This window comes from Acromyrmex echinatior, chromosome 1 (genome assembly GCF_024713525.1).
Source record: "Acromyrmex echinatior isolate Ae372 chromosome 1, ASM2471352v2, whole genome shotgun sequence".
NCBI classification, from domain to species: Eukaryota; Metazoa; Arthropoda; class Insecta; order Hymenoptera; family Formicidae; genus Acromyrmex; species Acromyrmex echinatior.
The window spans coordinates 27915586-27928165 of record NC_141852.1 but is presented as its reverse complement, the minus strand read 5'-3'; the positions used below and the strand labels follow the sequence as shown (position 1 = coordinate 27928165).

Below are 12580 nucleotides of genomic sequence, written 5' to 3'. Positions count from 1 at the left end.
TTCTACTCCTTCTGAATAACATCACTTTTATTTGTACTTTGTAGTTTATTTATAATCGATAATATAATCTTAATATGTCATTTTTGTATTGAGGAATTTCAGGAAATAATGTCTCTTACCATAAATGCTGACAACTTAAGCTATCTTTTATTATAAATGAGCACGAAATCAAGGAAAAATATCATTAACTCTATCAAAGTCTAGCTAGACTAATTCTTGCTCGAATCGATATCGAAATGATCTTGATTTTTAAATAATGAAATTTAAATGTTGGTTTATCATACAAATTTCCAATTGGAAGTATAAAAATATTACTAGTGTCATTGCTACTACAGTAGTATTACTACTGATACACAATAGTGCCAATGTAGTGTTACTACTGTAGTATTGTAGTACAATATATGATGACATATGACGTAACATAGAACTATTTCCAGTAATTGTAATATTTGATATAAAAAATTTATTAGAGTAAAAAATACATATATATATATATTTATATATATATATGTACAAAACTCTAAAAATTTAAATTACAGAGAAAAGTTTGGTCTGTGATTGAAAACAGAATCCCCTATATTAACTTAATTTCGACAAATGTTAAATCTCTCTGGTTAAATGTTACCAACGCTACGCTAGGATCGTTCATGAAGCTTACTAACGTTATTACGCTATTGGCTCCACGAACGCATCCACCATGTTGTCTCTTCCACCATGTTCTTCCATCATGCATCCATTTGCGTAAGTTAAGCTGAAAATAGCGGAACCAATCAGAAAAGGGAACACTATCGCTCCAATTTCCCACATCTCCTATCATTCTCCCTTAATTCTCTTGTCTCTGACCGGATTCTGCATGAGTATCTGGTCTGGGCTTAGAGCTTAGAGTCATTGGAGGTTATTAAATGGCGATATCATGTTTGATGTGGAGAGATTGCTATCACTTGTCTTCAGTTAACACAGCGAAACATAAAGAATTAGTGTATTTTTACGAAAATCGGCGAGATCATCCAAGAAAACAAGAAGCGAACGAATTAGTTACGTGGAAAACGTATTGGTGAAGGTCATATATGTTGTATTACAAAACGAAGAATCACATCGACAAACTGACTACAGCCACATCATCTGGCCTTGATGAAAATACACAATCAGCTGTCCTTACCGCTTGCTGATTATATATCTTCCAATAACAACAATTCATTTTATAAATTCATCTTTCCATTCGTCAGTTATATTCTAATCAATTTAACATATCGATTATCAGAGAAGAGACTCGACAAATGATTTATTAAATCGTTCGTAATTGTAGTTTGATGAAAATTACATTTATTCCTGCCATTTGATTGAAGTGACAGGTCTATACTAAAACCCGCAAGTTTCATCGGATTTGATGCAATGTGATATGTGTCATCAATTTGATTTTGGAAGACAATAATGTCCCATGGAAAAAAATATATAGAAATAAACAAAAAGGAAAAGACAGAAAAAATCTTGAGGGAATGGTACACATTTCCGTTGACACTTTCCATAATGATGGAATTGTTGAAATGAGATAGATTAGTTGGAAAAATTTTTGGTGGACCATGTGCACTATTAAGAGTTTGCGATCTTGACAAAAGAGAATTTAAATTTATTTTTTTAGCAAACAATGGCTTGTGATGCTCTTATTTGGGGACTGTTGTTTGTGGGATGCAGCATACAGACATTATGGGCTATATCTGAAGATAATCCATCAGAATATATGAATAAGGAAGAGAGAGAAGCTTTAAAGTATATATATTATTTACTTTATGATTAAATCTTTATTTTACATTTATATATTTTGATTATATATTTTGTATTACTTTATAGAGAAGAAGCAAGGGATATGTTTTATCATGCATACAATGCATATATGGTAAGTAATATTTGATATATCGTATTCTTGGTTTATATGATAATAATTCTTGATTGACAAATGTAATGTATCTCATGCATATACATATAAATTAGAAATAGCTCAAGTTTATATTTAAGATAAAAAAATTTTGTAAAAGTTAATATTTTATATTTTTTTATTTTGGACAAAAAGAAGTATTCTTATAGAGTCATGTAAACAAACAAAATATTTGAAGGCTGATATTTATTCTGTTTTTATTTTAAGACTGTCTTAAGATGATAATATCTCTCTAATTAGTTCACTGATTATCTTGAGTCTGTTTAAGACAATCTTAAATAGGACTGCACCGGATCATAAAATTACCAGATATCAGACATCTCCTGTCTTTCTTTTCAGATATCTGATATTTGATTGGATATCCAGTAGGGTCATTATCCGATCGAATCAATTAGATATCAAATAATTCCTTATCTGATATCTAATTGATTTGATCTGGATATCTGGAAAATAATTTCCAAAAAAGCACAATAAGAGAAAAATAATGATAATAGTTTTATTCTTAATATGAAATGAAAAAGAGAAAAGATAAACTGTGCAAGAAATTTAGCTGAAAATAATAAAATTCTACATTAGTGACATAAACTATCAATATAAATTTTCGATCGGATATATTACCAGATACTAATGATATCTGGCTATCTGGCTGGATAGAGCTAGATAATGCCAGATACCGGATATTTCCTGGATATCTGATGCATCTCTAGTTTTAAACATAAGAATCAGTATGAATACCACCTGAAAATATTGCTATAATTTTTTCAAGGATAATGCATATCCTGCTGATGAACTGATGCCATTAAGCTGTAAAGGACGATACAGAGGCTCTGAACCTAATAGGGGTGATATAGATTCTACATTGGGAAAGTAAGAAGCTAAATTGTACACAAAAATATCTATATAAAATTATGATTGTGTTTTTGTGAGCTTTATGCTTTTATTAGATTTTTGATAATTATTCATGTTGCTAGAATTATAACTTAATTTGTGTATTATAATTTGCAGTTTTTCACTTACTTTGGTAGATACACTGGATACATTAGTGGTAAGCTGTAACAAGTACTATGTATAATGTATTACGTAGAACAAATTCTATTTATATGTTAGTGTTTTATGTATATTAGGTACTGGGAGATTTGGAAGAATTCGAGAATGCAGTCAAACTTGTTGCTAGAGATGTAAGCTTTGATACAGATGTTATTGTTTCTTTATTTGAAACGAATATTAGAATGCTTGGGTGAGTAAAAGCATTTCAGTCAAAATTATTTACATGTATTTATTAAAAAATGTACTTATAAACGTTTTTTATTATAAGATGTTTAATTTTTATGTTAAATGTTATATAACTTATTTTTTACAGAGGTCTTCTTAGTGGTCATATATTAGCTGAATATCTGCAACAGAGAGCTGATATAATGCCATGGTATAGAGGAGAACTTCTGGACTTGGCTAAAGATTTAGGTTACAGATTTTTACCTGCATTTAACACAACTACTGGAATACCGTATGGCAGAGTAAGTTTAATATACAATATGAAATATATTTTGTTTGAATATTATCATGCTTAGAGATGCAAACGACGGAAAAATTCTAGAATTTTAAGATAAAAAACTCTGGAAATAATGATTTCCTTTGGCTTTAACAGTTTTTTACTTTGATATTTTTTTAAATATTTCACGATTTCAACGCTGTACTATTGTCCCAAAATTTAGTTTTTGCACTTATCCATAAGATTTCTGTATAAAAATAGTTAAAAAATTAAAATATAGTATAATGATTAATATAATATAATGTTGCTATAAATATATCTTATCTTTCACTATTATTTGAATGATGTTTTATACTTCAATTTTAAAAGTTAAGTAAGTGTTCCATACTGTTATTAATACAAATAATACTTTACTAGACTAATTGACACTGTTTTTGTCATATATTGTGATTGTAATTATACATATTCTAAATTTAAATTTGTGAGACAATGTTCATCGAATCTTTAATTACTCTTGAATCAATTATTATTGGGATGTCGTTTCAAAATAAAATATCGGATACAAAATAATTAAAATATAGAGTACAGTTATAATTAATATGCAACAAAACCATATCTATTATGCTTGTAAAATATTATCTGTAGCTTAATAACATTACTTATTTAATTTTTAAATATAAAATATCTATTATTCAAATAATTATATTAAAATTATGTTTTTTCATAAATTTTATGTAATTTGGTCAAAAATACCCTTATTTATAGTAAAAACTAGTTTTTTACTTGATTCTTTTCTCCAAAGTAAAAAATATCGTTTTTTACATCTCTAATTATGCTTCTATATTTTTGCATATAGTTGACTTTAAACAATGTATAATTTGTATAAGAATTTAGGATGGAATTCTATTTATAATATAATTATGTGTGCGTGCGTGCGAGCGCCACGCGCGCATTTTGTACAATTTTTCGAATGTTTTTCATATTATGGCCGCATTCCGATATACATGTACATTGTCAGTACTGAAAATCTGTAGCATGCGTAATGTAAACTATAGATTTTTAATACTGGTAGTATATATTGTTACACAGTTTACATAGTACATGCAATTGTGCCCACGTGCGTGCATGCAAAAGTGATTAAAATATGAACAGACCTTTTTTTGTGCGAATATAAATTAATATTAGTAGACATATTGTGAGAGATTCTCGATATATTCCAATAAATCGGTATCTTCACAAAAGATTATTTTTAAAAATACGTATTAAAGATCATAAAGCGTGTATTTAATTCGAGTCTTTATTAACGCTTTTTAGGCTGTCACGGATAGAATCTTCGAGTCTTCATTAATATCTAAAAATTGTTGTTAAGACATTTGTAACGATATATTTGTAACGATATATTCAGTAGTTGTCATTAGCAGTTCTTTCGAAATGAGTCTGCATCTTACAACTTCGACCATTATTGATATTCAGTTTGTCGCAAACTAGTTAAAACGTAACAATTGATTTATTTTGTGTTCCTGCACTAGACTGATTTAGATAAAATCAATGTATTGTAATCTCTATTAAAATGTACTGCAATTAAAAAATAGATTCTTAAAGCTGAAACGTTGCTCTATCAAATAGTACTAATTTTTTAAATGTAAAATATATAGAAATTTGAATTAAAAATGTGTTACTATCTTTATAACCATTGCATAATGGAAAAAAGGACAGTATATCACATTTTTTTAGCTCAAATGTACATATATATTCTATTTTTAAAAAATTAGCAATACATCACTTGATAGAGCAACGTTTCAGCTTTAAAAATCTATTTTATCAATTATGATACAATGATTTTTAATGGAGTTATGAGCAATAAAAATCAGAATGCTCTTTTATTTAATCCATGTAACTTAGCAACAAAAAGTCATAGGAATATTTTTTAAAATTAACTTTTAAGCTTTCAGATAGTCGAAAATTTCATAGCAAATATATTCTGTATATAATTTTAAGCTAACAAAATTCCACAGAACTTTTTCTCCGATGCAATATATATAATAAAATATTTATTGAAATCCCAAACAAACTTTGATTAAACATCATGCACATATTAGAAATGATATTAGATCAACTATACAAAAAATTCGGAATAGAGTTCCGAAAAAAAGGTGAACCCCCCCGCCCCGATTTTCTTGTCGATTGACATACTACTGTATTTTGATGCCCTAATTACGAATATGATAATGAAAATTGCCGACAAGGTCATTTTCAAAGTCAAATATTTAAAAAAATGATTTTTTTTACATTTTTCGTGCGTTTCACGTGAAAAGTCGAGCCCGTAAGCAGGAGGGGAAATAGGATGGGAGTCGCTTTACGTGGAAGTCGTGCGCTCCTAAGCAGGGGGGGGGGAGGGATTAAGAGGGAATCACTTCGCTTGCTGTGAAAAGTTGTAAAGAAATTGTACGTCCTATTCATCTTTCAGCACATACTAACAAGCATGCTGAGTAGTAACGCTTAGCCAGATTGCGCGACAAATAATCGTCAAAATGATCTTGTAATTTTCATGATCATATTTATAATCGGCACATCAAAATACAGTAGTATACCAATCGACAATAAAATCGAAGAGTTCTCTTTCGGAACTACCCAAAATTCGGTCAGTGATCGAACTTGTACAAAAATATAGAAAAATTTTTTAATCATTACATTTATTAAAAATTTAAAGGTACGTTTCGTGACCACAGGTCCTTTTTCAGCACATGTATTTAAAAAATATAAATAAAATCGCAAAGCTTATTTATCATACATGATTATGAATATAATATAAGTCAACAGTAATGAGAAATTAAGATTCTTGAAAGTTTTATTCCATTCGAAGATGCAATGATATAAATTCTAGATGACATATAGAAATTATTTTTTATTTAAATCTCTGCATTGACTGTGTTAAGAGTTCTGTTTTGTGTCCTTGATTTTGATAACATATAACAAAAAACTTTTATACTGACTCGGGATTGCTACTTGACTTTGGTTTGACACTATCTATCTATTGTATATATCTATCAAAACATTTTATTTATTTATTTTTTCTATTACCTTATTTATGAAAATCTATAAAAAGTACATATGTATATTTTTTTATAAGAATTTCAATCTAAAACTAAAAAAATTGATTTTTCTCTTTTCTTTCTCCCTCCTTTTTATTAATATTAATGCTATTACTCTATTTAATAATAGAAGGTCTTTCCTTTTATTAAAAAAGAAAAAATTTTAATTATACAGAGTGTAAGGGTATCCTTTCCATCTCGGAAACAAAGCATTTTAGAAAAAAACGTTTCAGACAAAAGTTGTGGAGTTCTAAATGATCTATTCAGTGATCTGATCAGTCTGACCTTGAGTGGCTTCACCAAGATTAGAGCAATCTATCACTTCGAATTTTTTGAATGGAACCTCCTATTTTTTATTGCATATTCTTATAGCACACCTCGAGAGCTTTCCAAAATATTATATAATAATAAAATATTTTTTCATAAAGTATTTTTCGAATTATAATGCTTGAAAATTACAGTACCGTCGATATTAGCATTACTCAAGGTATCCGATCGACGGCTAAAACCTCTTGAATGCTGTTCAAGATCATGTCGTGAATATCATTTATCAAGATCAAAGCCAATGGAGATTGTACTACTTCTTATTTTCATTTTTACGTAAAAATGAATTTTTAGTGCAAAAATAAAAATAAGAGGAATAATCTTCAACAGTCTTGATTTTGACAAATGTTATCCAGGACATGATCCCGAACAACAAGAGGTTTTAGCTGTCGGTCGGACACTTTGCGTAACGCTAATGCTGGGTAAATTTGGCTATTTTCATAAGTTAGTAACTCGTTAACGTTGCGAAAATTGTAAAATGGTAGAAGATTTTTCTTCTCAGTTTAGTCCATTCTGCGAAAGATGTATCGTTACTTTTCAAACATCCTGTATATGTATATATTTTTATTTTTGGAATTTAATCTAGCGTTATTTTTAATTTATCTAAATATTCATATATAGTGATGAGCAAAAATGTAAACATACTTTATTAATTTTGTATAGAAGACAATAATACAGCCAATTTTTTAATCGATCGATAAGAATTAAGTAATAGTAATTATGAGGTGACTCTGATGAATAAAAATATCAAGCAAATAAAAGGGCAAATTCGAGTCAAATCTAAACAAAAAAATATGTAATAATCTTTTAAATTATTATTAGGTGTTGGAATTAATTCGTAGCGTTTTTTAATGAAAGAATGTTATTTATTTCACATGAGCATTAAAAAATACATTAATGAAAGTACTTCCCATCACTTGTAAAACGCTACGAATTAATTCCAACACCTAATATATTCTTAAAAAATTGATATGGAATATAAATTTAATTTTAGTAAGAAAACCGTAACATATTTTGACATCATAATTGTGCTATCATCAGATGTTCTAATATCACAGTGAATAAAAAACTAGTAGAAAGTCAAATACATTTTAAATAGTCAACATTTAATTTTAAAACAGCATAAAAACGAAGCGAAATATTCATATATATTATATCTAATTCCTTATATGTGAGTCAACTGATATGATGGATGAAGAATGAAAACAAAAATGCTCACAAATGATTGAACGACTGGTTGTTAGATAGTTTCCACGAAGATCTATTAGGAAACAATATTTTAGAACAAGTTCAGTAAACAAATTCGTTATTCCATTATAGAACTCACCGTGATGGTCTAAAATTTGTCTATCGCATGAAGTATATAAAAATGCACGTTAAGTTGGTTAAAAAATAAACTAATAAAATGAGATTGTTTCTGTTAGGGAGAGGACCAGCGACACGACACGTCGCTAACACGCCGCGATCACGCAGCAACGCCAACGGGCTGGTATCAAGCCCGCTGAGCCACACATACTCTGATAAGCAACAGTCTCAATTATTAATCAAATTTATATGAAAACGGCTCGTTCAAGAAGCCGAAACATGTAATCGAGATATTTTATTGTTGTAAGACCTTTTATATGTTATACCATCACAAATTTTTAGAATAAGAGAGAGAATTAGATATCGAGAATAAATATTGATATATTGACGTGTGTTTATTAAAGTTTTACTATTTTTGACTCTTATATGCTCTTTACTTAGTTTTATTTTTATCAAATTTATAGAAATTAAAGATGTATAGAATTTTTGTTTTGATTGCTGTGAAGGTCTGATTCTAACTGATATATTTCTGCAAAGTCATATCTTGTTTATAATCGGTATGTAAGCCTTATGAAGTCCTTCTGTATCAATATGTAAGTTAAGACTGTTTTTTTGTTTTTTAATATTTAGCATTTCCGATATTAGGCGTTTGTTATAGCACGTCAAGAATTATGATGTCCCAATCAAATTCGTGTCCCTGTTGTAATCTGTGTTCAGTTCACGGAGTGGGTAGATGTATTCCACGTATTGGAAGTAGTTGCGATGTTCGGCAATTTTAATTTTCAATTGTCTATCTGTCTGTTCCACATATGTAGCATCACAGTCCAAGCAATTGACCTTGTAAACTACATTGATGAATGGGAGCGTAGATCTTTTTGAGTCTTTATAAAAAATTCAGATATTTCCCTAAATAGCTTGGTTTGTGGTACCAGTCAAAAATTAATGATTTACCTTCCCTCTGATGAATAAAACGTAACGGTTTATTTTCGTGAGTATTAACAGTGTACGGAATATTTTATAAAATTAAGCATTTAAAGCAATGTTTACAGTTTTGCACATATCGTCAGAGACAGATGGGATAGCGAATAAATGATGTAGAACGAAACTGTCAAGAAACACAACTATCGTAAGACTTTTTGTTTACGTTCATCAACATTGGTCGAATCCAATATTTTCTTTTTGAAGTTATTTTCTTTTTTTTCCGCAATATTGCAAATTAATAACTATAAGTATTACATTTTTAACTCGCTGAACATTCATTGCATAACTGAGTTTTCCATTTAATTTTGTCAAAACAACGTACGATGTTTTACAACCAATAAAAAGCAGAATTTTATTTCGTATCGATGATACGAAGCAAAATCCTTTTCTGATTGGTTGCAAAGTATCGTACGACACACGTCAGATCAAATGAATCCAGCAATTATAGACTATACAAAATGGACTTCTTACGTTACGGTTACATTAAAATTACGAATTTCTATTGTATCCGTTCCTTTAATCTACTTATCTATTACGTCTATGTATCCAATTCACAGTTTTGCGTAGTCTATTATGCATTCTGTGATCTCAGCATGTTGCTGTGCTCCATTAGCAAGAATTAAATCATATTAACTTTTCAAGTCTAGCAATATCTTTCTTCAATTTGATACTTGAGAGAGAGGATGGGGGGGGAGAGAGAGAGAGAGAGAATTCAAGTTGCCTTACTCTTTTCAAGTGACAATTTAATACTTGTAGAAATGCGCAGTTTATTTTTAATTCGTTTATGGTTGAATTTATTATGGCATAAATATTATAAATGTAAAACAAGATTTCATTACAACGTTATACATAAACAATATCTCTTTTTTGATAAACAATACATCTCGAAAATACATTCAAATGCGTACACACTTATAAATATGTAGCGTGAAACAGTATGATAAATGAGAGAGAGGGGAGGGGGAAGAGAATAAAGATAATTAATTACATAATGATAACAACTAATGTTATATTAATAATAAATAATATTGGAAATAGAAGGATTTAAAAATTTTACTTCATATAAGTATTTTATAATTTATAAAAATAATTCTTGTATAAAAGATTTGTTACGTCTTTACCGATGAAAGAAATAAGATATACAGTATGTCTTAAATTCAATTTCAATTAAGTTTATCGAATTTTCTGTGTTTCGTAGATAAATTTGAAACGTGGCATGAAAGGAGTTCCTGTGGAAATATCAAGAGAAACATGCACTGCTTGTGCAGGTAGTATGATATTAGAAATGGCCGCTTTATCTCGATTAACAGGTGAACCGATTTTCGAGGTAAAATATTCTATGAATATGACATGATATACCACGAAATATAACAAAGTGATCGATACCAAGCTCATTTCTTAAAAAGTATGCATTTTCTTGGAAAATATTTCAGATAAAAATTTTTTTACTTTGAGGAGGACATAAGATGATACCATTAGTTTGATACCATTATCAAGGATAGGGCAATATTACATTGAATTTTTTGAACAAAACCTTCCATTCTTTATTACATATTCTCATAACTTGCCTTAGCATAAAATATTTTTACATTAAATACTTTTCGAGTTATAAGACTCGAATGTTAAAAACCATCGGCATTAGAGTTACTGAAGGAGTCCGATTGACAGCTAAAACCTCTTAAATATTGTTCAGTATCATGATCTGGATACTATTTATCAAAATCAAGATCATTGAAGGTTATTCTTCTTATCTTCATTTTCATGTAAAAATAAATTTTTAGTGTAAAAATGAAAATAAGAGGAACAACCTCCAGTGACTTTGATCTTATAATAACAAATGATATCCAGATCATGATACTGAATAACATTTAAGAGATTTTAGCCATTGGATCTGACACTTTGGATAATGCTAATGTTGGTGGTACTGTAACTTTCAAGCCTTGTAACTCGAAAAGTATTTAATGAAAAAATATTTTATTTTAAAAAGTTTTCGAGACAAGCTATGAGAATGTGCAATGTAAAACGGAGAGTTCCATTAAAAAGATTTAACGCGACCTTGCTCTGATTTTGATGCTACTCAAAATTGAATCGATGGTACCATCTTATGCATCCTTCGAAATAAAAAAAACTTGTCTGAAACATTTTTCAAGAAATTAGCCTGATGCGATCGCTCTGTTACACTTTGGAAGCGTTCTACTTAACGTTCGCCACGCTTTGCGAGCATTATTTTATCCTTTAACCTTTAGATTGTCGACATTTTTTCGTTAATGGTTTTTTTTCTTGAAAATTTTTCTTTATAAACATACACATGGCGCAGATTATCGAGATTTGTGCAGAGCACAAAAATGGCTTTCCAAGCAGGGAATGTATAAAAAAAATATTTATTTTCTCAAAAATAGTGTATTTGATGGTTTTTGGTATTCAATTCTGAGCATAGATGAAATTTCAAGCCTTAAATATAATATATGTAACATAAATGAATATAAACAATATAGATTCATACAGAGAAATATACTTTTCTTTAGCATTACCCAGAGCTAACGACATGGACGTAGAAAGTTTCTAGCTTCTTTTTTATTTTTTTTTAATTTAGTTTTTATTTTTTTGTATTTTTTTTCTTGTTTTATAATTTTTTTGCTTGTTAATATTTTTTAATTTTTTTGTATATTTTTCAATATTTATATTTTTTTATATATTTTCGATAACGTACACACATATGTGTTTAATACAATTAGTATTTAAAATACCATTAAAAATAGCGGTATTTTAACTCACACTCAAGAACTACAAAAAGCTTTTTAAAGCTTTCGATAGTCTAAAGGTTAATATTTGAAAACAATAAGATTGAATCTAAAAGAGATAATAAATAAAATGCCAATTTGAGCCAACACTGGAACCAACAATAAGAATGACATGATACTCGCGAGCATTGCAAACTTTAAGTGAAACGCACCCTTTGTATATAGTTGATAATGATTGCTGATGATTAAAATGACAAGTATTGTTTCGTTAGGAAAAAGCACAGAAAGCTATGGACGTTTTATGGCGGATGAGACATCGTGGTACAGACTTAATGGGATCTGTGTTGAATGTTAATTCTGGAGATTGGGTACGAAGAGATTCCGGGGTCGGCGCTGGCATAGACTCTTATTATGAATATTGTCTTAAGGCATATATTTTACTCGGTAATTATTTATATTATATATATATATGTGCGGATAGCTAAATTATCAACTACACTTCTCAATATAGACATAAAATAAGAAAAAAAAGAAAAATTATTTTTCAAAGGCTATAATACGTTCAATAAATTTTTTATGATGTCGGTTAAGAGATGAGAATTAAGAGAACATAAACATTAATTATTTTTTTCAAATATAATTATATGATTTTGTATTGCATTATTTCTAATTAAATATACAAAGTCAAAGGCATTTAAAATGTTATAAATTATTA

General features: G+C 28.8%; 1 protein-coding gene across 1 annotated transcript in view; it reads left to right on the top strand.

Moving 5' to 3' along the window:
• The first annotated feature begins 803 nt into the window (after window positions 1-803).
• Edem2 (ER degradation enhancer, mannosidase alpha-like 2) overlaps window positions 804-12580 on the top strand; it is a 36937-nt gene continuing 25160 nt past the window's right edge. Inside the window, exons 1-8 of the mRNA XM_011059696.2 lie at window positions 804-1767; window positions 1849-1894; window positions 2700-2800; window positions 2939-2978; window positions 3058-3170; window positions 3294-3447; window positions 10323-10451; window positions 12138-12309. Of these exons, the coding sequence (XP_011057998.1) occupies window positions 1646-1767; window positions 1849-1894; window positions 2700-2800; window positions 2939-2978; window positions 3058-3170; window positions 3294-3447; window positions 10323-10451; window positions 12138-12309 (877 nt within the window). The 5' untranslated portion in view covers window positions 804-1645. The remainder of the gene's footprint in view (window positions 1768-1848; window positions 1895-2699; window positions 2801-2938; window positions 2979-3057; window positions 3171-3293; window positions 3448-10322; window positions 10452-12137; window positions 12310-12580) is intronic.